This window comes from Pteropus alecto, unplaced genomic scaffold (genome assembly GCF_000325575.1).
Source record: "Pteropus alecto unplaced genomic scaffold, ASM32557v1 scaffold50, whole genome shotgun sequence".
Taxonomy (NCBI): domain Eukaryota; kingdom Metazoa; phylum Chordata; class Mammalia; order Chiroptera; family Pteropodidae; genus Pteropus; species Pteropus alecto.
Genome location: NW_006431918.1, coordinates 3,179,257 through 3,205,144, shown reverse-complemented (window position 1 = coordinate 3,205,144; position 25,888 = coordinate 3,179,257). Strand labels below are relative to the sequence as shown.

At 35.3% G+C, this 25,888-nt stretch overlaps 1 protein-coding gene and 1 pseudogene across 1 annotated transcript; one reads left to right on the top strand and one right to left on the bottom strand.

Moving 5' to 3' along the window:
* Window positions 1-209: 209 nt before the first annotated feature.
* On the bottom strand, window positions 210-25,813 carry USP38 (ubiquitin specific peptidase 38). The gene is made up of 10 exons (XM_006906233.3): window positions 24,592-25,813; window positions 22,882-23,017; window positions 18,874-19,003; window positions 16,921-17,022; window positions 13,990-14,148; window positions 11,929-12,122; window positions 9,488-9,581; window positions 6,956-7,062; window positions 4,501-5,842; window positions 210-1,447 (listed from the first exon to the last, which is right to left on the bottom strand). The coding sequence occupies exons 1-10, from the start codon at window positions 25,271-25,273 to the stop codon at window positions 1,286-1,288; spliced, it is 3,108 nt and encodes a 1,035-aa protein (XP_006906295.1). The 5' UTR covers window positions 25,274-25,813; the 3' UTR covers window positions 210-1,285.
* LOC112475153 lies at window positions 18,071-18,186 on the top strand (annotated as a pseudogene).
* Window positions 25,814-25,888: the final 75 nt, after the last annotated feature.

Genomic DNA, 25,888 nt, shown 5'->3' with positions numbered 1-25,888 from the left:
AAACCTTTAGGAAGGGGGACACTTGGGAGAACTCTTTTGTACTGTATAATCAAGACCCAGAAGAACTGACTTGTTTCAATTTCCTGGCAAAAGAAAATGCAGGATGGTGGAGTTTGACATTTCAACATTTTAACTGGAACTATGAAATGGAAACAATGGTGCAAAACATATTGCTCAAACGAAAGAAAAAAAAAAAAAAACCCCAAATGTACAGCTCTAAAAATATGCAATCAATGTTTAATATTCTGAGGATTAAGTAGCAAAATCAAAAAGATTTTCTATTTGACTAGGTTCATTTCCTCTGAATTCTTCTAAGAGTTAAAAAAGAATATCACACTTATTGATTTAGAACCATCAGATTTTACTTCAGGAAAATCTAATATTCTTCAAAAAGTTATAATTTTAATGTTAGCACAAAAAATTACTTCCTAACACTTCATTTTAAAAAAGTTTTTCCGCAGCCAAAGATTCCTATTTTTGAATTACAGTACTGCAAGGCACAGATAGAACTCAACTCCTTCAAAACACACATAAGATAGACTCCCTGAAATAGAATTTTAAAATCCTTAAACAATTAGAAGTGCTACAAAGTTAGCAATTTTTAGGTAAAAATGTTGCTCCTACAGATCATGCACCCTTCTTAAAATCAATTCAACACAAATGTATAAATAATCCTTTTTAAAACATTTGTTCTTGAAATGCAGCTTACAGTGATGCTGAAGACAGCACTAAACAAACCTGAAAAGTACTCTAACTTGATAATTTGTTATTGCCTTCATTAGAGATTGTATCATCTCTAGTATTTTCAAAGACTTGAATTTAATAATAGAGTAACTATACAGGAAATAAAGGGTTTTCTTCATTTCTTTTTAAATACTATTTCCTTCACCTCTAACATCAATTCTTTTATAAAGGACGCTAAATGAATTCTATTTTTTGTTCGGTAAAACTGAGGCAAGAACCATTTAGATGCCTCCACTAAATGTGATGCAGCTTAATTAATTAAGGACCAGGTACATATTTTCCTCTGAAAATTTTTGGTCAAGCACATCTAACCATAAAAGCAAATGGAATTTTAAGAGGTAGATTTTTTTTCCCATGATGCATTTTGTTACTAAATGTATTGTCAAGAAAATAAAAACAAGCACTGAGTGTGTTTTCTTAAAGTATAAGGGTCTAATGAAAAGAAAAATAAAAGATAGATATGATACTTGTTACAGTCTGACATTTTAACAGTCATGGCATTGGATGTTTTGTGACCAGTGCATATTGGACTCTTTCGGGATCAAAACACGAGTCTGCTGACTGTATTGAATCCTCCCCCGCCCCCTCCGCCGGCTGGCCCACAGCTTCCAGGTGGGTCATTGTCGTCAAACCCATTTGGCCGAAATGAACAGGAGGCGGAGGCGGCTTGTAGGGCGCGGGCGCGAGCATTCAACTCTTGTTCCTAAAATTAAAAATAAACTTTTTTGAAGTTAAAATCCTAAATACAATAGATGGATAGATCACCTATATAAATATTTCAAACTGCCTTAATCTTTAACAACCATCCTTTGAATCTCGGTAACTTTAAAAATACTGACTATACTAATCCTTTCCATATCTTAGTAAAGTACGTAATCACAGATGGAGAACAAACTCTTGGTGTGACTCCGTAGAATGACAGGTCCTGAAGGCTGTTCTGTTTCAATACCTTCCTTTACAGAAGAGGAAAACGGGAAGCCCCAGTCCTAAAATTTCTCCACAGAAATATTACAGTTCTTGTAACACTCATCAACACATGCAAGAATGGCTTTCTTTCCTAATATACAGGATCTGAATTCAAAGTTTATAACAATGGATTATCTACTCTCTATAAAGTGAGGCTATTTTGGAAGTGGGTAATTATAATAAAAGGTATAAATAATGAAAGGAGGCCGAATTTTTTTCTACCCTTTCTTTAGAATATTTCTCTGTAAATAAAAGTAAAACAAATCTCAAAAACAGTGCTAAGGAAAACGGAGCCTATTTCCTTACAGTATTAGTTAAAAACTTTCTCTACCAGATTGTTAGAAGTATTATCAGGAATTATATTCATCTATGTGCCAGACACATTTATAAGGTGCTCAATAAATATTAATGATCTCAGATTAGAACACTATTAGGTACTTAACCATGAAAGGAGGAAAAGTGAATAGATAATGGCAAATCCATTTGGCAAGCTATACAACTGGATTCTAAAAACGGGCACAAACTTCCTGGAAGAATATGTACAGTGTTCTGGTATGTGCCTATTTTTCGGGTAAAGGGTGTACAACTTCAAATGGGGCTGATGGCAACGAGGCCTAAAAGCCTATGGTAGGAGCATAACACGTAGCTCGTTAGGTGTGATCGTCCCGAAAGACTTGCAAAATAGTTAACATTAATAACAAAACTGTACTGTTTCCAATTTTTTAAACTAAAGGCCCAGTTACTTTGCTCCATCTGTCAAGGTAATATTACATAATTTCTAACTAGATTTTTTTAAAGTTAGAAATGAAATAGTTAATTAGAATTAGTGGGGCGATCATATTGTAAGGTATAAAAATGCTGAATCACCATATTGTACACCTGAAACTAATGAAACTAATATCAGACTGTATACCAACTATGTGTAAAGTAAAACAATAAAGAAAATTAAAAAATAACTTAAATAAAATTAAATTTTAATTAATTTAGCAATATCTTTTTTGCTTTAAAAAACTTGCCAATCTGAGACTTAAGATGAAATGCAGAGCTGCACAAACAAAAAACTGAATAAAGTACGTAACACCTTTCCTTTACAGTGACATTAAAACAATAACGAAAAGAATGGCTCATCACACTCAAATACTATATCATCGGTACGTAATGGGGTAAAAGGCAAGAAAATTATTTAGAGCGAGGCTGCAACACAAGTAGTTGTTATGATTATAGAACTTTTGGCATTCTGATCACAGAAATGAAGAGTCATTTCTCATCTTTTCAAAACCCATGTCTCTCCTTTGATAATGATTTCACTCAATCATTGATATAGAAACAACCTGCATATTTCCAAAGTCAAGATTGCATTGGGCCTTATTTTCTGTATTTTATATTACAGAAAATTTTGATTACAACCTAACTCTTAACCTCACTCCACCTCTTTAATCTTTAAGAATCGTGATGCTTACTTTCTAAGTGTTTATTTTATAGCTAGCAGGAAGGACATGGTTGAATACGTTACATTTCTTGGATCAGCGGTCCCCAACCTTCCTGGCACCAGGGACTGGTGCTCTTATGAGAATCTAATGCCTGATAATGAGGTGGAGCTGAGGTGGTGATGCCAGCGCTGGGGAGCAGATGCAAATACAGATGAAGCTTCGCTGGCTAGCCTACTCACCGATGCTGTGTGGCCCAGTTCCTAACAGGCCATGGACAGGTATTGGTCTGCAGCCTAGACCCCTGCCCTGGATCATAAGCCTTCTGACTAGATGTTAGAATCTTTGGTAGTTAATCAGTTCTAACAAATATTCTGAGTTTTTTTTTTTTTCTGTAAAATGTATTGTTTTTGTCATTCTAGAACATTGCCATACTGCTCTAAAAATGTTATCAGGTATCATTATTTGAGTATTTTATAATATAGTAAATTTGAAAACTTTTGAGAAAACTTCCCTCTAAAAACCGGTACTCTAGTGGCCCATTTCTTCTCTTATTCTATCTGTATCTTTTAGGAATTTTATGGCTTTCGAATACAATTTTTTTAGAAACTTTGTTTAAACTTATAAAATCACTTGGATTACCTAATTTATATACCTGCAATTTCATCTATAATTTACTGTTGGTCCTTATTAGGAAGTTGGCAGATTTCAAAGAAAAATATTTTGAGCAAGATTTTTATTAAAATAATAAAAATACTAACTCCTTCTAACAACTATATTCATAAGTAAATTCAGCTCATGTGAAACCTTTATTCCATGACTTTCATTTACTAACCTATTATGTCCTTGGTTTTATTGCTCAGATCCTTAAAGAACACAATATTCTTTCTTTACATTTTCTATCTTTTAGTTTCTTTTATCTTATTCACCTGAATGTCAACAAATAGTCCTTAAAATGTTTATACAAAGGTCTAGAAGGAATAAACACCGAATTTAGCAGCTATTTCCTCTGGTAGGTGGGACTAAAGGGAAGAGGGAAGATAATTCTATTTTATTAAACTTCCTCTATGTCTGCATTGAATGATTTTATAATAATCACATCTTTTGTAATTAAAAACTAAGGTCTTCTATACTTCATCTAATTGCAACTTTCCATAATTAATTCATAACATTAGAAAGCAAGGCAATTTACTTATATAGGCTGAACCCATTTTATATGAACCCATACTCAAATTTCAAAGTTACCACTCTGTAAATTCCCTGAAGATGAAGAAAAAGATTTCGAGATTAGGTTGTGCATTTAACCAACTGTCAGTTGTTTAAATATTTTCCACAAATGAGGAAGCTTCTATTTCCAACTTACCTGTAAATACAGTTTATTGTCTTTTGTGATAGCATCCATAAGTTCTTTCTGTAGAGGGGGCTCTCCGTTTACCCAGAGTCCACTGGTTGAATTATTACCACTTAAACCATTAGTGCCGTTCTGTTTTTTATAAAAAAGCACATAAGCTGTGTCCTTTGGAAACCTACTCGTAATTTTCTGGACTGACTGAAATGAAGTAAACGTCACTCTGCTGTCATTAAATAAAAACCATTCTTTTGACATTTCCTTATTTTCCAGATCCTGTTCAATAACTGCACTGGGACTATCTCTCGCTAACGCCAGAGTTTCTGACTGGTGGTACATCTGGTACGAGGACTCTGTACCTGTGACGTTTCTCGCGTAAGAATAGTAATGCCCACTCTCAGAGGATATACCAGAGTGGACGACGACAGAACTTAATAGATAGGGCACCAGTTTTGGACAGCACACTTCTTCAGTCCCAGAAGGCTTTAATTTTTTAGCTAGGTTTTCACTAATATCAGTGAAGTCAACATCTATAGACCAACTTTCTGACAATGAAGAGAAAGAAGTAGTTCTTTTAACTGGCAACTCCAAAACCAGTGGCAGTGACACATTGTCTAGAATTTTTCTTCTTACATGATACTTCTGATCATATGAAAATCTCAGGAGAGTAAGAATAAGGTATTCAGGTTCCTCCGTGATTTGCAAAGTTTTCTCAGCATTCTGCAGAGAGGCACAGTTTTCACAATAATACTGGTTGTCGCCAGTAAGAATCTCTGGAGCCAAAAAATAATTTAGTAAGTCAGTTACTGAAGGTGTGGCTTCACCTCCTGGTTTCTGAGGTACATCTTTATTAATGAAAATCTTGCTAGATTCATTAGGGACAGAAGTGTTTTCACTACAGCAAAACTCATCAGGAGGACTGCCTACCACCATTCTTTCATTCACAGCTGAGTCACAGACAAAGGCAGCTGCTGCTGGACGAGAAACTCCTGGCTCTTTTGCAGGACCAGGTACACTGGCTTGCATTAGACCTCCATCCTGTGTACTGAGTGATGATGCTGGATCTTGAAAAGACAAGTTTTCCATAGACGAGGAAGGACAAAAGGCAAGTGAAAGATCCGTAAAGGCTTCCACTTTCTGTGAGGTACTCCCGCAGTTCAAACAACGTATGTGAGTTCGTAGTTTTCCTCCAAACATTCTTTCTATCAGAGTCTTCTCACCACCACTTGTGTAAGGGGTCTCTGTCAGGACAGCTGTCTTACTGGCTACTTCCTGTAAAGAAGTCTCAATGCACCCCAGACTTTCAGAAGGCCTGTGTGAGACCTGAACTTTCAAGATCTTTTCTTCTTCATGGAGCCTGTAGGACGGTATATCATTATTTAGCTATTTCATTGAAGTTTGAATGTCATTTCTATTTAAAAATATTGATGGCTTATATGAACAAATTATTTTTATCAAATATAATGCTAAATTTAAAAAACCAAGTTTCTCCTTTTTTAATCGAGAGAAATATTGAACAGTTTAAGAACATAATTAGAAGAGAGGTTATGAGTTATTACTACCCTATATTCCATTACACTTTCTTCACATTGCTATTTTATGGCACATATTACGTAATTATGTATGTTCATTAACTGTCTTATACATCTTTGTCTGCCTCGCATCTCATAGAAAGCCTGGCCCTTAGCTGAAAGGAGGGAAGGCTGCACATGTTGAGCTCAACTAACTTTACCAGTCATTCATATGACAAAAGGGAGGTACAAGAAGATCATAGGTTTTATTAACTAAGTACCAAGGAGACAATAAAACCCACCCAACCCACCCAATTATAAACTGGTCTAAAGGAGCAGGACCCCTTTTTACTATTAAAAATAATAGAAAAACTCAAGAGCTTTCATTTATGTGGTTATATCTATATTTACTGTATTTAAAAACTGATAATAAAAGTGATAAAACATTTAAAAACAGTAATAAACCCATTACTTGTTAATATAAATAACATTCAAAATGAAAAAGTTATATTTTCTAAAACCAAAAATATCTAGTGAGAAGAATGGCATTATTTCATATGTTGAGAATATTAAGGGAGTTGGCTTAATAGAAGACAGTTGGATCCTCATTATCTGCTGTGTATTCAGTCTAACTGGTATGTTGTTTTGGATGAAGCATATGAAGAAAATCTGGCCTTAACTACATATACACAGATATGAAGTTGTTAAAAGAAAGACCCCTGAAAATGTTTTGGGAACCCCCAGGGGTCCTTGTACCACACATTGACAATAGCTGGTCTAAAGTAAGAAAATAAAAGAAATCAAATTAAAAACAAAGAACGCTTTAAAAATATAATAAATGCAAGGTATTTTAAAGATTAATGCTTGAAATATGTTTTCAGAGCTAAAAAAATATTATGTAGAAATAGCCTGTTATGAAAGAATGCAATTCAAATCGTAACTTGAAAAATACTTTTTACCTGTCTAGCAGAAACCTGAGGTATTCAGAACAGTCTTGCTGTGACCTGGGGGTAAACCATGGAGGTCTGGAAGCCTCGAAGAATATCCGAGGTGCATATGCTTCTCTCTTTTGATATCAGTAGAGAAAATACAAGGATATGATTTTCACACAATGAACCAAATAACTGAAATCTTAATATACAATGTTTAATAATAAAGATTATTTAAAATTGCATTGTGCTTAACTTTACTACAAAGTGTCCGACATGGGGGCAGATACAATCAGTTAGCAACAGAGTTAGATGACCTTCACTCATAATTTCTCATTCTACAGAGGAGAAGAGAATTAAGATCTAGAGAAACTATGTGACTACTCCCAGGTCATAGAGGTAAATTAGTGGCAGAGGGGATTACATGGGAACCCAGGTCTCTCTAACTCTTAATAGAACGCTCTTGGAATTAACTCTCTGAGTCATGTGCTTGAGTCCACAATTTTTTGAAACCAATCTTAAAAGACATGTTAATAAATACATGTTTTAGATAAGTAAGGGGAATCCTCTACCGGGCCATGCGTACTGTATCACATTAGGTGAGGATACCCCTGACTGGGTCCATGTGACATAAATGTGCAGAATGGTGAGCACACTGGTTAAGGACCTTGCTGATTTTTTTTTTTTTTTTTTTAATACAGAGGCACTTTAGTGAAGTGGCTGCTCATTGACTTTGGAGCAATCTATGTTCAAATCCTAGAATTTGCAATGACAAAAAAAAGAATGGAAAAGGCATTGAAAAGATGTGATAATAACTTGAACATGTAGAATTCTCTCGGCATTTTGAGTATTTCTGATATACACAACAGAGTCCTCAGTTAAGGAAAATTTTATCAAAGTAAGGGTGTTTATAGCATTTTGAAGGAGGTTTAGTGTACTGGTCAGGCATGGGCGCCAGGGTAATTTGGTTCATATCCTAATCTTGCCACTTGTTTGCATGACCCTGAAAGCAGGTAACATAAGCCCGGTTTTTCCACCTGTAAAATGGGGATACTACATTATTACCTCATAGACTGGTTTTGAGGATTAATAAATAAAACACGTAAACCACTTAGCGTAGGAGCTAGAGAAACTTAAATGCCCAATAAATGTTACCTTTATTATAAGAAAAATAAGCCTTTTCAATCATACATGGAAATCTACCTCCTAAAATAATCCTTGTTGGCCTGCTCACAGATAGGGTCTCAACTGTGACAGAACTTTATTAGGTTCTCTTGCTTATTCCTTTCTTCTTTCCTTGAGAGCATGGAAACCTCCTAAGGTTTTTTTTTTTTTCCCAGTAGCTCTGATTTAATAACTCAATATAGTATATATATAATGTACTTTTATCTCTATGAATACATGTAGGTACATTTATATATATACATTATATATATAAAATACAGAAAACATAGACTAGTGATAAAGTGAATGCATAAGTCCAACTAGGAAACAATGTTTGGGAGTTGGAGGGAAAGTTCATCTCTCTGGGTCCTAAGACGTTAAATTTAATTTGTAAACATATTTCCCGCAGATAGAGAATAATAAAATTGTCTCTGAGTCTATTACTACTCATAGGCCATTGCTATCATCTCTTGTGTCAATCCTGTCTAGATTCTTTCCCTTTAAGAAGTTATACTTGAGATATTTCTCAGCTTGTAGATAGGAAACAAGGCATCTTTATCAATTCGATCCTACTAATTCTCAATCTATCTTCTCTTATGGCCCTAATTGCATACTCCTTTAGACCTCTATGAAATTAAGACAGAGTAAAACCAGAAAATAATACTGTATTATTTATAAATGATATACATTATTCATAGTACTGCTCGAAAGTCAAACTATAAGTTCCTTGAGCAAAGAAACCCTTTTTGTTTATCAGACTGCATACTGTGTCTCTCAATAAATGTCCGTTGAATGAATATTTACTCAATGTGACTTTCTTGCCATTAGCATAAATTCATTTCTTGGGACTAATTTGTGGACATAAAAGATGATCATAAAATTTTCAGCCCTAAACTTAACGAAAAAATATCGACCTGTTAAGTTCTAGAGTTTAAAATCTTAGTAATAATAAAAGGGTATATACATGTTAGAAATGAGAAGGAAAAAAGCAAAAAGCAAGGTGCCACGAAATTAACTGTTAATTTTTGTTTGTTACTGTGAAAATTTAGTAACTATAAAGTATTAAAAATACATTTTCAAATATTTCTTCTTGAAGGAGCTTATTTATTTGATAGAAAATCAGATTTTATCTATAATTAGAACAGTGAGTCAGCATAATATTCACCTACAGAAATGGAAAGTATGAGGAAGAAATAAAAACTTAGGGTATATCCTGATTTTAGGCAGTATCTCTTTAGCATTTCTAAGTGGATTTGTTGTGCTGGGTGAGACATAAATTATTTAATAAATTAAAAAGGTTTACCAAGTTTGGTATAATGTGAAGTTTAAAGACTATTATCATATTAACATGTATATTATGTATATTAACATATACATACTACATACACTCACACTCACCTGTGTATGAGCCAAAAAGGCAAAAAGATGCTGTAATTTTTTCATTAATGAATTGCATCCATTTAGATTTAAAGATAATACTTGTCTCCTGAAACTGAAAGAGAATATAATGATTTTTATATAAATGTGTACACACATACATGCATTTTTGAAAAGCTAAAGGAAGTTAGTTGAAGAACTTACTATCCTTCAAGTAAAACTTCCCTTACCCGATGGCCCTTTACCTAGCAGTGAAGGAGGAAAGGGAGAATGATGCTAAATAAACACTTCCTATGTGGCCTGGCAATGGCACTATGTACTATTGCATATCATTCCTATTTTCTGGATTAGCAAGTAGAAATAGATTAAGCTATTAATTAATAACATAAGCAACTTTTTAAATTCTTTCAAATTATGTGTGAAATCATATACTGTTATTAAAACATATTATCAAGTTAGAGTGATTTAAAGATTGTGGTATTAGTACAAAAATAGGAAAAAAATAAACAATTCAAAAAATAGCATAGGAACAATTGGGTATCCATTTGGGAAAAAAATAAAGTTAGATAAGATTTTACATCCTTACATATGCCACTTGGAGTAATTGAGCTAAATGCAAAATACAAAACTACTGAAATACTTAAAAGAAAAAAGAGGAAATTTAAGGGAGAAGGCTTCCTGAAATTCAGACACTATAAATGAAAAAGAGCAGATCTGATTACATAAAATAAAAAATTGCAAATGCAATGCTGTACAAACTTAAATTGCAGTGACTGTAAGAAAGCACGTAACAAAAAAAGATTATAATCCAGAGTATATATAAATCTCTATGGAAGAAAAAAACTCAACAGAAAGGTGCACAAAGGAACAAACAAGTTATTCAGAAAAGAAACATAAATGAACAAATAGACAGGAAAAACTCTGTAATGGTCAGCAATATGCAAATTAAAACAAAAAGACATTTTCTTCCAGGCTGAAAAAAATTTTGACCGCTGATTATATCAAGTGCTGCTAAAGGTATGGGGTCATAGGTACGAACATATATTAGTATGATCAGCAAGTTCAAAAGATAAAAATTAAAGTAAGTGGCTGGAAAAGAATATTTAAGTAAGACTCTCTATAAATATTTTTGAAAAAGACAATGCATTTGTTTTTGTACCAGATAAAATTTTATAACAAAAAAAAAGGTCTGGAATAATGCACACAAAACTTAATGAATTACCTTTGAGAAAGGGAATGTCTGATTTAAAAAGAAGATTTTTATTAATATCTGATTTTTATTTTATATATTTCTATATTTAATTTTTTTTACAATCATGATAAATTCACATATTACCAAAGAAATGATATATGCTGTCTGCTTACTCTGAGACAGTATTATTGGTCACTGTATACTAAGATGTGCTCTTTGAGTTGCAGTTGCCAGCTGTAACTGCTTCAGGTCTGCTTTCTCCATCATCTGTCAAGAAAGATGGCTAGACTACGTGACCTCTGGTGGTGACACATGGATTCTTTCAGATTTATGCCTAGCACTGCTTCTCTCTAAGAGTACACATTTTCTTAAAAAAAAAAAAAAAAAAAAAAAAAAAAAAAAAAAAAAAAAAAAAAAAAAAAAAAAAATAAAAATCCCCAATACAAACAAACAAAGAACAAAAGAAAACACTAAACCAAACAAAAAACACCTTCCCGTTGATAGTATATTTCGAGGTCAAGAAATAAAATAAAGCTAATTCTTTTAATTTATAATTCCTCTAGGTAGACATAAAAATTTACAAAGACTCAGAACTCAATTTGTAAACATCTTTGGTCCAAAGTTCCACTTGGTTGGTACTGAACAGAAAAATCCACCATATTTGCCTTTACAGATAGCATTTACATAGCTAACCACCTCTGATTTCCTATTTACTTGAGGGCAAAAGAAAATGAATTTGGAAGTAAATCTATAAGAGGGTAAAGGAACATATCTGTTTATATATTTGTTCAGTAGTAATCAACTTGGGGTGAGAAGCAGAGCTTAAACTTCTTTAACAGCAAGAAGTTACTGATTTGATAAATAGCGAAATATCTCTGAGCAGAAAAAAAACTCAACATGACTCCCTCAAAAGATATATAGGTTAAAAAAAATACAGTCATACAGGATAATAACAAATTAGTACTTGAGGACACAAACTCTTTGGCATATGCTCAATCAATTTCTCTTGTTACGCAAATAAATATCAAGTCAGAGTAATTTATAAGATTGTAAATGCAATATATAAGATAAAGTAGAATTCATATAACATTTTAATAGTTCATAAGCACTAAAAACAATTTCATTTCTGAAAAAGGCAATTATATGAAAATATTAATATTTCTGCCATTATAATGTAAAATAATGTGAAGTCAATCCTACCATCTTACATTTCATTAGCCTGCATCAATTTCTACAGTTAAAATTTTAAAAAAGTTCAAATTAAACTTACTCTGTGGCCATAAACAATGCTTGTATAACACTGTTCATATAACATGTATTTCCTAGATTAATAAGACCAGTTTTCCCGGTTTCAGATTTTCCAGAAAGTCTAGACAAGCAAGATGCCAAAGAATTGGATTGAGAAGTCCAGGCACTTTGATTGAGAATCAATTTAATCTTCTCTTCACTGGGCTTAGGAAAATCCTGTATATTATAGAGGAAAAATACTTTAAAATTATAAACTACTTTTGTTATTAAATTAACACCATAAAGAAATTCTTCCACTGACATTTAAACTTTTTTTCCTCCCACTTAGTTTTGAAATCACTGTGAGATCCTGACCGGTCATCGAAAAATCAAATTACACTATATGCAAAAAGAATTGTCTCCTAAAATAAATATTTCCTAAAGGTAGAGTTTACCAAGTCAAGAAATACTCATCAACCAGGAATTTAAGTCACACTAAACTATTTGTTTCGTATTTGCCAGTGAAATGTTTTAAAAATAAAACTAAGATTAGAGAGCATACAGACAATTATGTTTGAATAGCACTTATTCAAAGGCAGTAGAATGAGGACATAAATTCGCACACGATTAAACAAACAATTTGTTTTTAACTTTTGTAATGAAAATAAGAAATATCTTTTTCATTCACTACTAATATTTACCCAGTATTAAACTTTAGAAATAAAAGCTTGAAGTTATGAGGGGATTAAAATGAAAGCATCTAAGTACAATGATCTCTGACTTTAAAACTCAATCTCGTATTCAATCATATTGAAAATTATTATAAGACACAGATTCTTCTTAGCTGCTTTTTCACATATGAGATAAAATCTTAAATGTTTAATTGATTTCAAGTATGAGTAGAGCACCTAAGAATACAGAAAGTTGGTAAAATCATTAAGGCTTTTTTGGACTGCTACTACTATCTGGTAGTAATGCCTTAGAAAACAAACATTTTCTGAATGAATTTTAATTTGATTTTTGTTGTTGTTGTTGCTGTTGATAGCTACTGGGTTAAGCATGACCCTTGTTTCTTCTGAGCTTATTTCAGTTATCAGAATTTTCAACATATAAAGCAGTGAAGAATGACAATCAATTAACGACAGCACTAGCTTTCATCTACGGGCACAGTGACCTCATAGAGAGAGATTAACATTATTACCAAATCCATGACAAAAAGCCTCTGTACATGAAGCATTTACTTCTGATGTGTCAAATTGTCGCATCAATGGTACGCATTAACTGCTAACAGTGTTGTGTTCTGGGCTCAACCCAAATCGGTTTGATTTAGCTAACTACATAGTAAAAACAAAATGTTCTGTGTTCCTTTGATACAGAAGATAATGAGATCTTACATTTTATTTCAGACCTCAAAAAGAAATACTATTAATTGAGCTTATTTCTAATAACTTCGGGTTAAGTCTGGCTGAGGCAAGCTCTCCAATTTTTTGCTACACTTTGTTATGCAGTAAGTTTACAGAGGAAAATGTGCTTATTGTGACCCATTCTTCAAGACAAACAGAATCAGTGCTTTTTAGATCCAACATGTATTAATTTTACAAAGTTGAAAAACAGGTAAGTTCACAAATAATTCAAGTAAAAATTCTATGAAATGTGGACATTCATATATAGTCCACAGCAAAAATGGAATTAAAAGGAAGAAACCAAAGTCAAAATTTAATTAAATTGCCTTTCCTTGATTCTAAGAAGCATCTTACATATTTTAACACTTCTGATACTGGGATGTAACTCTGACGTTTATAGTCATTTAATGTATCATTACTTTTCTTTTAAACAAATTTCCCCAAGAGCTGTTATAAATTTAAAGATACGCCTTATAATTAATGGCATTGTAGAACTGAAGGCGTACGGTTATTAATTTAGATTAGTTATAGCAAATAAGAGATTACTCTTAAATATTAATGAACCCTGACTTAAAATGCATTTTTCAAACAAAAAGCATATTATCCTAAAGTAGGTAACTGAATAGTGGGTTATAGGAATATGTCACATCATTCGTCTATCACCTGCAGCTCTACAAATACTGGTGCAACTATCACCATACCTTTATTGCTTCCAGAATAGGTTCATAAAGATCTGGAAATCCAGAATAGTGATACATCATACAGTGTATCAATTCTGTTAACTGCACTAAGAAGGCTGTACTGGAAGGCAGACCATCACTTCTGAAGGAGTGAACCAAATTAAGGACATGAGGCACAATCTGAAGAGAAAAAAAGACAAACATTCCTCAATTTATACAAATTGGTAACAAATTCTCTGACCTACAAAAAGAAATCAACCGTTACTCAATCAGCAAATATTCTTCTGCATGTTTAGTCAGACTTTCGAAAAAATTATGAAGTTAAAAATTTCTAGAATATCAAGGTAAATCTAGTTTTCAAAGTCACATATGATTGTAATTCCATATAAGACCCCCTCCCTTCATCTAAGATACAAACTAAGAAACAAAATAGGAGCCTTAGTCACTGCTGCCATTCTAAAGAATGCTCAAAGTTGAAAAGTGTTAGGGTTATTATATCTACCAGATTGTTCGAAAGGAACAAACTTTGAAAAGATAAACCTAGAGCTCCATCTAGTGTGAATTATAGATCTTTCACTTGAAAGAATATGGTCTTATCGTCAAAGGCAGTAACAATTATAGGATTATCAACTCCCTTTCCTTCGCCCTACAAAGAACCACCATATTCTTAAATTAACACTATTCCCCGCTGCTGTCTGGTTTACACTTATGCTTGAGGTCTTAAATCACATTTTAGCTTTTGTACTACCTTCTTTAACCTCACCTCCATCAAAAGTATTAATCTGACCATGAAATGACCAGTTTCTGTTGAGTTCACTCTGTTGCTATTGCCTCTTCATTTCTAAGCAAATCTGAATTATAATTTTACTGCATATCTATCAGATACTCTCTTGATAAAATAGTCAAAAATCTAAATGTGTTTTGTTTCCTCAGAGGTGAAGAAGAGTGAGAGAGGTGGAAGACACGAAGAGGAAAGAATGTTTAAAATGGTTATTTAATTTACAATTCCAAATCTTCTAAAAGCTTTCCTAATGTTGATATGGTTTTTACAATTGGGTAATATGGTTGTCTACTACTATATCCTATGTGGTCAAAACTGTAACTGACACAGAAATAAGACTAAGTCCCTCACAGGCATATAGATATATGTCTAGGCAGGCCATTACCTTTTAAATGCTTGAAAGTTGATTTTTTTGAATTAGCAAATCTAAACGTTTGTAGACATTATTGTAATACCCATTAAACTTAAGTTACTATGCAAGAAGATATATATAACTTCTTATTACAAGCTTTGGTATTTTTACTCCTGTTTAAAATTTTCTCCACTTATAAAAAGCACATGAAAAGCAACTTGGCACATAATAATACACATTATAACCATCTTGGTTTGCTCTAAAATACTCTAAACATATGATATAATAATGATACTTGTGATTCCAGAGTATTGCTCATACTTAACAACTCCTAACCAGAGTCCTTTGCTGAGTTAGAGCTGTAGGTCATTTAATTCTATATGCCCAGGTTAATTTTAGCTGACAGGTCAGAATGCAAAGTATGCAGGTAGTAATTAGGTGTTTGTTTATAGGCTTGGCTAACCAAGGCCACATTTTCAATTTCTGATCTGTTCCTTAAATAAATGATTTCCTATTTACTTATATCAATAGGCCAAATATTTCAAAATTAACTGTTTGTTAACTCGACTACTTTTTTTCCCAGAAAAAAAAAAGTAATACTAGTAAGGAGATATATTCTGTCTTAAAAAATCGTGAGCAAAGAAATAGGTTGAGTATAGCATTGGCAACTAATTAGAGAGATTAACGAATGTGTTCCATGTAAACAGTAATAAACTTTAGAACGGATGATTAAATTATGTCAGAGAATCTCCTTCCCAGAAATTATGAAAACAAACATTTTCTCAAATGGCATACACATAATTTTGCCTGAAGACAGCGAAAACTTTGATACTACACCTGCTTATTAGCTCAAGTTTAGATATAAGGTCAGTGATTGATCAAGCTCACCAACTAGGATATTTAACTGCAGAAATCACTTACCCTAAGTGATAATGTATAATGTAATTACTTGTTAGTAAGGCTGCCTTACTACAAAGTCTGCAAATTTTCCTTCAGTGGAAATGAGGCGCTGAGCAGTCTGTATGTGGTTCTCTGAGGCAAGTTATATTTCTAGCTAAGAATCAGCAACTGGAATGCTGCACTTCATCAGTCTCCTTTGAATTTGTGGTGGGTGAGTAGTCTTAAGATTTTTACATCGTGGGGGCATTGATAATGAGTTTCAATCCTATAAAACTGAGGCTCAGACCTTGGAGGAAGCGAATAACCAGATAAAACACTGCTTTCCTGTGATGCCCTACATAAATGAACAGGTTCCCAAAGTAATGTTTTGTCATTTCTCATTTGCAATAACTGATAATCAAATTACTGAAATCAAATCAAATCAAATCAAAACCAGTGATGTAGGTGGTTAAAAGTGGTATGAGTCTGGATATATTTTAAAGGTGGAGTCAATAGAATTTGTAGGATATGGGTTGAGAGAGAATGAAATGCCCTAATTCTGGGGCTGATGTTTTCATGTTTTTGGAATTCTAAAGCAGTCAGTGGTTTTCAACCTTTTTCCCCTTCTACGCTGTTCACGCGTGCAAAACACAACCATCAATGATACTGACAAGTGACATCTCTCACGTACAGCAGTGAACTTTCAATTGCTGGTTGTGGTTACAAAGTGAGTGGTTTTGTTGAGACCCCAAACATTCTGAAAATGTATTCTTTGGAAACAAATCCTACAATCTCAAATTTCTAAGAAATCATAAAGTTATATGTAAATAGTTAGATTTAGGACCTACTATTTTTTTCACTATATACAAATGCGACTTGATATTGAGCTAAAATTTTAAGACAAGGTTTTTCAATGTAGAAGGACTGGGTCATAACTCACCAAATGGAACGCCTCTGGAGAATGCTGAAAACTAAGCAGCATGTGAGAAAGAACAGCAAGAGCACCAGGTCTCACGAGAGGAAACCAAAGTCGATTAAAAACCTTAAAAAAGACAAGACATCCAACTTAAGTTTGCAAGAAAGCCATTAACCCAATCACTGGTTATTTTCCTAAGGCCCCAAATTATTTATGTAACTATTCCACCCCCCTCCCTAGAAAGTTCTACCATAACATATGTTTTAAACTTGGGGAGAAGAAAAGTTGGAAAATAATATGACAGAGACTGAAGGAATATAATGGCCTAACCAACTTTTAAGTACCCCTGATCAAATAAAACTCGGTCAAATTATATTTCTAAGGTGACAGCTCTCTGATCCATTATTCAATTTATTCACCAAATATTTATTGAGCACCTACTACTGATCCGTACTATTCTAGGAACTGGTGAAACAAGACTGGATCAAAGAAAAATCTCTGATCTTCCAGGGCTTACTGTCAAGATGATAGGTAAAAACAATAAAAGGTAATAGGGAGATAAGTGCTATGAAAACAGGTGATGCTGAGTAGCAAAGGGGTCTGCTATTTTATACAGAATATTTAAAAAATGCCTCAAGAAAAACGTGACTTCTAACTATAAAAAACTGAAGGGAATGAGAGTAAGCCTGGCAGATACCTGGAAAAAGAGTATAATAAGCAGGGCAAAGCCAGCACTGCAGGGCCCTGAGGCCTCCGGCCTGGTGTACTAGAGATATAGCAAGGAGGGCAGTGTAAGTAAAACACAGAAACTGAAGCACTGACAGTGGGAGGAGACTGGATGAGAGAAGCGGCAGGATGCCAGGATCATGTAGGACCTCGTGTTACACCTGCAGGGGAGGAGCAGGGAGGCTCCTGCAATCATTACAGCAAGGGATGAGGATGACTTTGGACCAGGGTGGCAGTGACGTAGCTGGTTAAAAGTGGTAGCATTCTGGGTATATTTTAAAGGTAGAATCAATAGGATTTGTTGGATATGGGATGAGAAAGAATGCAAAGAGACAAAGATAGCTTCAAGGTATTTGGCCTGAGTAAGTGTAAGTACGGAGTGGCCATTTGAGATAGGGAAGACAAGGTCTGAGAGCGGAAAATCAGGGATTAAATTGTGGATAATCTGGTCTACGGCCATGCCACCCTGAATAAGCCCGATGTCTGATCTTGGAAGCTAAGCAGGGTCAGGCCTGATTAGTACTTGGATGGGAGACCACCTAGGAACACTAGGTGCTGTAGGTATAAATAAGAATAAAAAAATAAATAAATTGTGGATAATTTTTATTCATCCACAAAAGCTGAATATGGAGTCCATGGGAGAGTAATGGACTAGAACTATAAACCTGGCCGTCATTAACTTAGAGATGTTATTTAAAGCTATGGGACACATATGTGGTTAGTGTGAATTGAGAAGAAAGTAGGCCAGAGACAAAGCTGTAAGGCACTCTAAAGTAAGAAAGATCCACTACAGGAGACTGAGATGCCAGTGAACTTAGATGAAAACCAGGAGACCAATGTCCTGGAAACTAAGTGGTGAAAGTCTTTTAAGGAGGAGTGATCGACTGTGTTAACTGATGCTGACAGGCAAATGAGAGGAGGCTTGAGGAATAACTCCTGGGTTTACCAACACTGGAAAGCGCTGGTGTCAAAGATAGTTTTGGCTGAATAATCTTAACAAAAGCTTGATTAGCTGGATTTAAGACATAATGGGAAAAATATGTTTTCACATTAGATTTTTGAAAACAGCAAAAATTACTTTAGTCGCCTATACTTAAACAGAATTTTTAATTCCAAAGCCTACTTAAATTACTATTCGAAACAAAACCAAACAAGAACACATTCAAAATTAGATGCTTTAAAGGGGACAACTGAAAAAAGATTCATTATATGAGTCCATGCATTCTAGCAGACTTATATATTCCCACTTACCAGTTCTATTTTCAGTAAAGTAACATCTATCAAAATAGTAAACTTTTGGACAGCTGCCAGTCCTTTCAAGAGTGCAATCACCCATGTGTCCACATGCTGAGCCAATGGCCAGGACAGCCAGTCAATCATTCTGAAAATTGAAGGAAAACGAAGCTATCAGCATTGAAAATATGTTCAACATTATTTCGTTAGTAGTAACAAGTTACAATAGATAACCACTCACTTTGTGACTCAATATTTACTGAGCTTGCTTATGAAAAGCACTGATCAAGAGGTAGGAGTGAGTATAATGGGTGCTTGTATTCAAGGAGTTGCAATCTTGTAAGCTGACAATTTCTTATACAACACATTTCCATAAAAGAATTTCTAACAAACGATCATTTTGAATAAAGTTTTAAATTTATGCTACATAGTAATATTAAGAATTCATTAAACAACTTTAAGTGAACTAAGATATATCGATATAAACCAAAATTTTTCCTCTCTGGTGATTACAGTATAAATATGACATGCACTGTTAAAAAAGACTATATTTTGAATCGAAACAGGGCTCCTCATCCCTTTCAAAATCTTACTAAACAAAGAGAAAAAGAAACTTCAAATAGATAAAAGGACACTGAATGTGTAAATATCCTAACTGGCCTCACTTTGCATTAGTGAGTGTTCTTCTTCTTGAATACCAACCCAGCTTAATTGGAATAAAGACAAAGTAATATGGGGTCTGACGGAGACCGTCCCTAATGTGAGACATCAACCACAATGAAGACTGGTTACAACTACTGGAAAGCAGTTGGGCCAAATGTTCATATTATTTGACCCAGTAATCCAATTTGCGGAATTATATAATAAGAAAACAGTAATGAAAAAAAACAGGTTTTTAAAGTTAGAGTGATCTGGTTTAAAAATCTCAATTCACCATTTATTAGATGGGGGAACCCTAAATATTCATGTAAATTATGTAACCTCTTTGTGTCTCAGTTTTCTCATTTTTAGATTACAGAAAAACATGCTTATTTTACAGGGCTGATATGAAGAGTAAATGAGTTAATATATGAGACTGGAAATACTTATTGTGAATGCTTCTCTTCCACCAAATATTAATACATGTGGCAATAAGTACTTTGGTTGTACAAAATGTCAAACATAAATACTAAGTACATAAACACATGACCAAAAGAGCTACCGATATATTAAAAAGACTGACTTCTAAATGGATATGGTTATTTTCACAACATCTATAACTATCTACATTAACACTAGAGTACTATCTTTATTAAGGTTTTTGCTCTTAATACTTAAACGTTCCATTAGACATTAAGAGGGGCCCCAAAGTTCAAATGCATGTTAACTACAAGTTATCTGTATGCTCCCTTTGTTTCCTACACACATTTCATTTCCCTCCTTGTTTTACTGGCCATCTTTTTCCAACAATGATGGTTGTAAGTCATTAAAACAGTCCCTGACAGCTGTTCCACATCTTCCAACTGTTGTTAGGCTGATTTTCACAAGTCTGTGGTCATTACAAACATGGAGTAGAAAGTAGAGACACTTGCCTTGTGTACAAATTATATTCACTGTAGCACTGTTTACGATATGAAAAAATGCCAACAATTTAAACGTCTATCAATAATGAAATGGCTAAGCATACTATGGTATTGATACTGTGGAACATGTAGAGTTTCAAAAAGTGAGATAGATCTATATGAATCTATCTATGAGGATGTAACATGAAAAGCTCTGAGATAGTGTTGAATTAAAAAAGAAAAAATACATGAAGTCTTCTAAAAACTTTTTGTTTCAAACACATGTGAGTATATATTGTATATTTTTTGAGTGTAAATATACACACACAAGAAAGATGTGGTTTAGAAGAGGAATATATGTGCACACATGCCCTTGGTTCTGTGGACTCTTCTCCACGGGGGACAGCACTGACAGGGTAAAAGCACACTGGGCTCTCTAGAATACAGGGCCTAAGGCCAGAACCCCCACAGCTCAGGTGTAAGGGGAGCGCTAGTAGAGTGAGAGTGGAAAGGGTAGAGAATGCCACTTGGCCGTGTCTCTTCATTATCCCTAATCGCCCAATCAGCCTTTTCCGCTATCTTCCTTATTTCCAGCATCCCATTTCATAAACCTCATACACCTTTTCTTTCTACAGCTAAAAAAAACCAAACAAAAAAACCCAACCAAAAAACCCCAAAAAACCAAAAAAAAACAAACCAAAAACCACTCCCCCCCAAAAAAAACATGCAACTTGAAGTACTTAACGTTAAAATTGGAAATATTATAAAAGGCTACAAAACAGATTTAATCTTAATTTGTAGAGAATAAAACCACTTTTCATTTTTAGATGGCAGCTTCAGGGCTAGATATCCAGCCTTCAGTTTTATTTGTTCCAATGTTTTAAAAATTTGGAAATTTCACATTAAAAAAAAAAATGGATTTCAGGCTTCTTTTGAAAAATCAGATCAGCAACACTGAACGCAAATTTCCTTGCGGCAACAAGACAGCTGGAGTTGAGGATCACCTTTCTCTTTTATAGGGTGCTCGTGTACCCCATTTCCTATATTCAATTGCACCTGGCCTATTTCATGCTTTAATGTCACTTATCTGGTCCTGGTATGATATTTGCATCTGCACATTCTTGGATTACAGAAAATGATAGTAAAGCATGGTAACTGCTATTTATGTGGGAGGAAGTATAAGTTGGGGATGTGGTAAAAATAAACACAGCTATCCTCGTCAATTGTATTTGTAATATAGAATAATTACTCTGGGAAGATTATGGGTTAAATAGGATTATGAATCTAACTTAGAAATGCAATACAAAAACTGGATCATAACTTTCCATAGAAACAAATAGGTAAAAACTGATTTCCAAATATATTTTAAAAACAAAAGAAAATCATAAATTGGATACTGTGGTTATTTTGAAAAGACTAAAAGTTAAGACCAGGAGTGCTAAATGCCAAGAAGTGAAATTTGCACTTGATTTAGTAAGTGGTGGAAATCACTATTGTTTCTTGATCAGAAGGGAAAAATGAGTGGGTCAGGATGACTTAGAGAAGAGAGATACGTCACTGCTGGCAAAAAGACCAACTAGAAGACTCTGTTGCAAGGGTATGGCATGCAATCAAAATGTTAGCTATTATTCCCTAGGCAGTGAAGGTGGATCAACTTATTTCTAATTTCAGTTTCACTCATAAAATCTATAATTCTCTGAATCTTCCTATTTTGCCCAGAGGGCAACATAATTTATGATATAGTCTTCTCAAAAAAAAAAAAGAAATGTTCGTGCTATTACTGACAAAAAAGTGTTGCTGCTAAACAGGACACAGGAGGAGTTTCGTTATGGAGAGATGGAGGAGATAAGAGTGTTTCTTAAAAGTAAGTGAATGAAGACTTTACATAAAGACTTGGAAATCAACCACATATAAATGAGAATTGATAAAGTGATTAAAATAAAGGGAAAAGGAAATAAAAACAGATAATATAAAGAAGACCCTAATAGCATGGAGTCACAGGACTAGTTATTATTTAATAATAAGAGTATGGAAGAAAATAAGAATAAGGGAGAAAAAAACATTTCAAACAGACAAATACTAAACAGTGAATTACAAAGAGATCTCAACTTAAAGAGAAAGTAAAAGTATGAACTTAGCTAGGGAAAAAAGGAAGATCCCAGAGGGAAGAAATAGGTTACAAGAAACAATGAGCAAAGAAATTAGTAAAATATATGGACAAACCAACCAACTCTTGACTGTACAGCAAGTGTATATATGTGCATGTTTTTGGAATTAAAAAAAGCTGAAAATGTATTTGTGAATTACTGGGATGCCAGTCAAGCATATCGTTAGATAAACAATTCATTCCAATGGAGAATCTTTACATATTTGATTCCATGATTTCACTTTTAAACACTTCCCTTAAAGTTTTCGACGACATACAACAAAATATCTCCTTCCTTTCAAATCTACAGTTACCATCTATATCGTCACGAAGAAGTACCTGCAAAGAGCTCGGGTCATACTTGCATCTTTTACATTTGGATCCGTAGTAAGGCTCCTGATGAGAACTGTAATCATCTGAAGAGGAATATGCTGCACAAGGCTTGCCAATGCTACAGAAGGTTCAAATGACGCATCTATTTTTTTAATTAAAAAGAAAAAGGAATATGGCAAGAAGGTTCAAGTGAAACATTTAGAGAGAACACTTAACCAAAAAGAAAAAAAAAAGTAATTGCAGCAAAGGTGTTAATCAGGAAGCAGTTGTTATGTACCACCTCATGGGTAGACTCTAACATAAAAGGAATGTTAAATTATAGAAATTAAAGATCAAGAGGGAGTAGCAATGATTGCTCACTCTATAGGCAGAACTACTGCAATATAAAAACCAATGTTCATTATTGCCATATTTAGTCCATAAGTTACTTTATTTTCTTGCATTCTTTAATATTAAGTTATTGCCGTGCTAAAATATTCATTTGTAAAGCAGTAGTAAGAAATGAAAGTTATTTAAATTCTCACTTTAGACCCTTCAAAGTAACTTACAAGTATTAATTACAGGAGTTATTACGCTGCTCTAAAGAAGATTTTAAAAATCTCTTAAAGAAGAAATTAAAGTGAATTTAGGGGGGACTTGGCTTAAACCATATAAAAACTTAGCAAATCCAAGGTGAACACCTTTATTGTTACACTTGAAAATGTTCCGGGGAAATCTAACAGTTCTAGCAACATAGGCAATACAAGAAGAATTGCAATTAAAAAAAAAAAATTAACTCAGATACCGCAAATACATATTGATATTTCTTTCATAAATTATTTAATTCATCATTATGCATGGAGGTTGTTAAAACTCTACTCTTATTTCTAGTTCACAAGATAAAGAAGGACGCTTTCTTCACAAGTTCGATTTCCAACAACGGCCAGGGAGAATGCTTGTGCCAAGCAAAGAGGAAGAGAACATAGTTTTGGATCTACTGTTTCACAACTCATAGAGCTGGAAGCTCCAGTTCAGAGCAAGGAATATAAAGGCACAGGTAAAATTCTTAGGTGACAAAGCATTTTCTCCCCAAGTATCTATCACTTGACCCCTCCCAGCTTTCTAAGGATGCGGTTCTTGGGCTATGTCCCCAGTGTAAAAACACCTATCTAAGTAAGTCCTCATATTCTTTCCATTCCCTCACTCTACCTGCATCCTCTCTCAGGAACACTACTGCAGACAGAAAATGTCAATATTTAAAAACTACACAGTTACTAGGATGATCCAGTAATAAAACAAACTGCACAGTCCATGAATAAAAGAATGGGAAAATTTAAAAAAACAGGAGGAAAACTCATTACAAAAAAATAGGGTCACAGTACCATAAGAAACCTTATTACGCTACCATTAGTCACTAATAAATAGAAGTTTATGTAGTAGCTGTCATCCTCAAAGCATTCCATAACTTGAGCAGAGGCTGAGTAATCAAGCAACTTGTTTAGTGCCAAAGGTCTTACATCTCAACGTTCTCAACCTTTAAAAGAAAAACATGGCCCGTTTTCAAGGTACAAAGTGACAACCTGAATAGGGTAGTGGATTGGAATAAAATTTTGGATGAGGGTACTAAGATTTGCTCCCATTAGAAATATTATCAAAGTAAGGAAGCAAACACGGTGTATGTATGGGAGACATAATGAATTTCAAAGAGAGGTTTTCTTAGGAAATAATGACACTTACCTGTAGAAGAAATGCTTGCAAAAACTTCTTGCAGGGAAGGCAGCAGTGTGGAGGGCTCCGCCTTCCAGATGTTCTGCAGCAAGTTACTCACTTTTGTCACCTGAGAGACATATTCTCGCAGCTCTTTCTCCTGAGTGGACACGCACTGGAAGTGGCCTATCGTTCGAACCAGCTGCTGACAGAAGGTGATCGATAATTTCCCCTTGGGGATGCATTGCACGAAGTCGGTCAGGAGGTCGCTCAGTCGGGCACAAAGCTGCGGCTCCGGCCTCTCACACACCATCCGTAGCACCTCCACCTGCAGCAGGCTGAAGAGGTCCAGCACCGACGGGCAGCTCATGATCAGCTTCAGGCCGTTGTGAATGTAGTCCAGGATGGCTACGTCCTTCCTGTCCAGCGAGTGGTAGCCCTGCTGAAGGAGACCCAACACGAACGTCTTGTTGAAGAAGGCCTCGAACTCGGGCCGGTGGTACCGTGCATAGGCCTCCAACACTTGGTGCCCCACTTGTCTCTGAAAGGGGTCCTGGCCCTCCAGGATGAGCCGGGTGGTCAGGTCAAACATGGCCTCGCACTGCGCCTCGTCTAGCCAATGCTCCGCCGACTCCACCACTTTCCGCACAATCACCCGCTTTAGGGGCAGAGGGTGCGAAGAACTCACTAGGCCCTCCAGGATCTTGTCCATTGTCGCCACGCTGCAAGGCCGCGGAGTAGGGAGCGGGCGGCCACGGCCCCAAGGTGGGACAGGAGAGCCCCGGGGCGGAGGTGATCTTGGAGCACAGCAGCAGCGGGACCGACCACCGCCACCGCTGCCTCAACAGCCACATTTATCGGGCAGGGGTGTCCATCCAAGCCCGGGCCGGAGATAGCAAGCTTGGGGCTCGTAAGAACCGGCACCGCCCGCGACAGATCTAATGAGCCAGAGGCCCGCACTTGGCCGCCACCCCGGGCCCGCGGTCCTTCTCAGCATCAGCGCGGAGGGGCCAGCGAGACCCCTCGGCGGTGGCGACGGCGGCGGCAGCGGGCGCTAAGGGCCCGGGGCTGCGATCCGGTAGGTGGAGGAAGCGCGCCTCCGCGTCCTGGGCAGGTGTAGGGGGTCCAGGATCCAGCAGATCGTGAGACGAAGCGGGCCCAGGTCTGACTGTGGAGCCGCTGTCACCCAGATTGCTGGATCAGCCGGGGAGAAGAGGAGGCGAACATGCTTGACCCGGAATCAGAAAGTCCAGCAAACAGGAAGTGAAGGACGTAGGACTCTCCGGAAAGACCCGCCCCTCCTCCCTCTTCACCCTCCTCCCTCCTC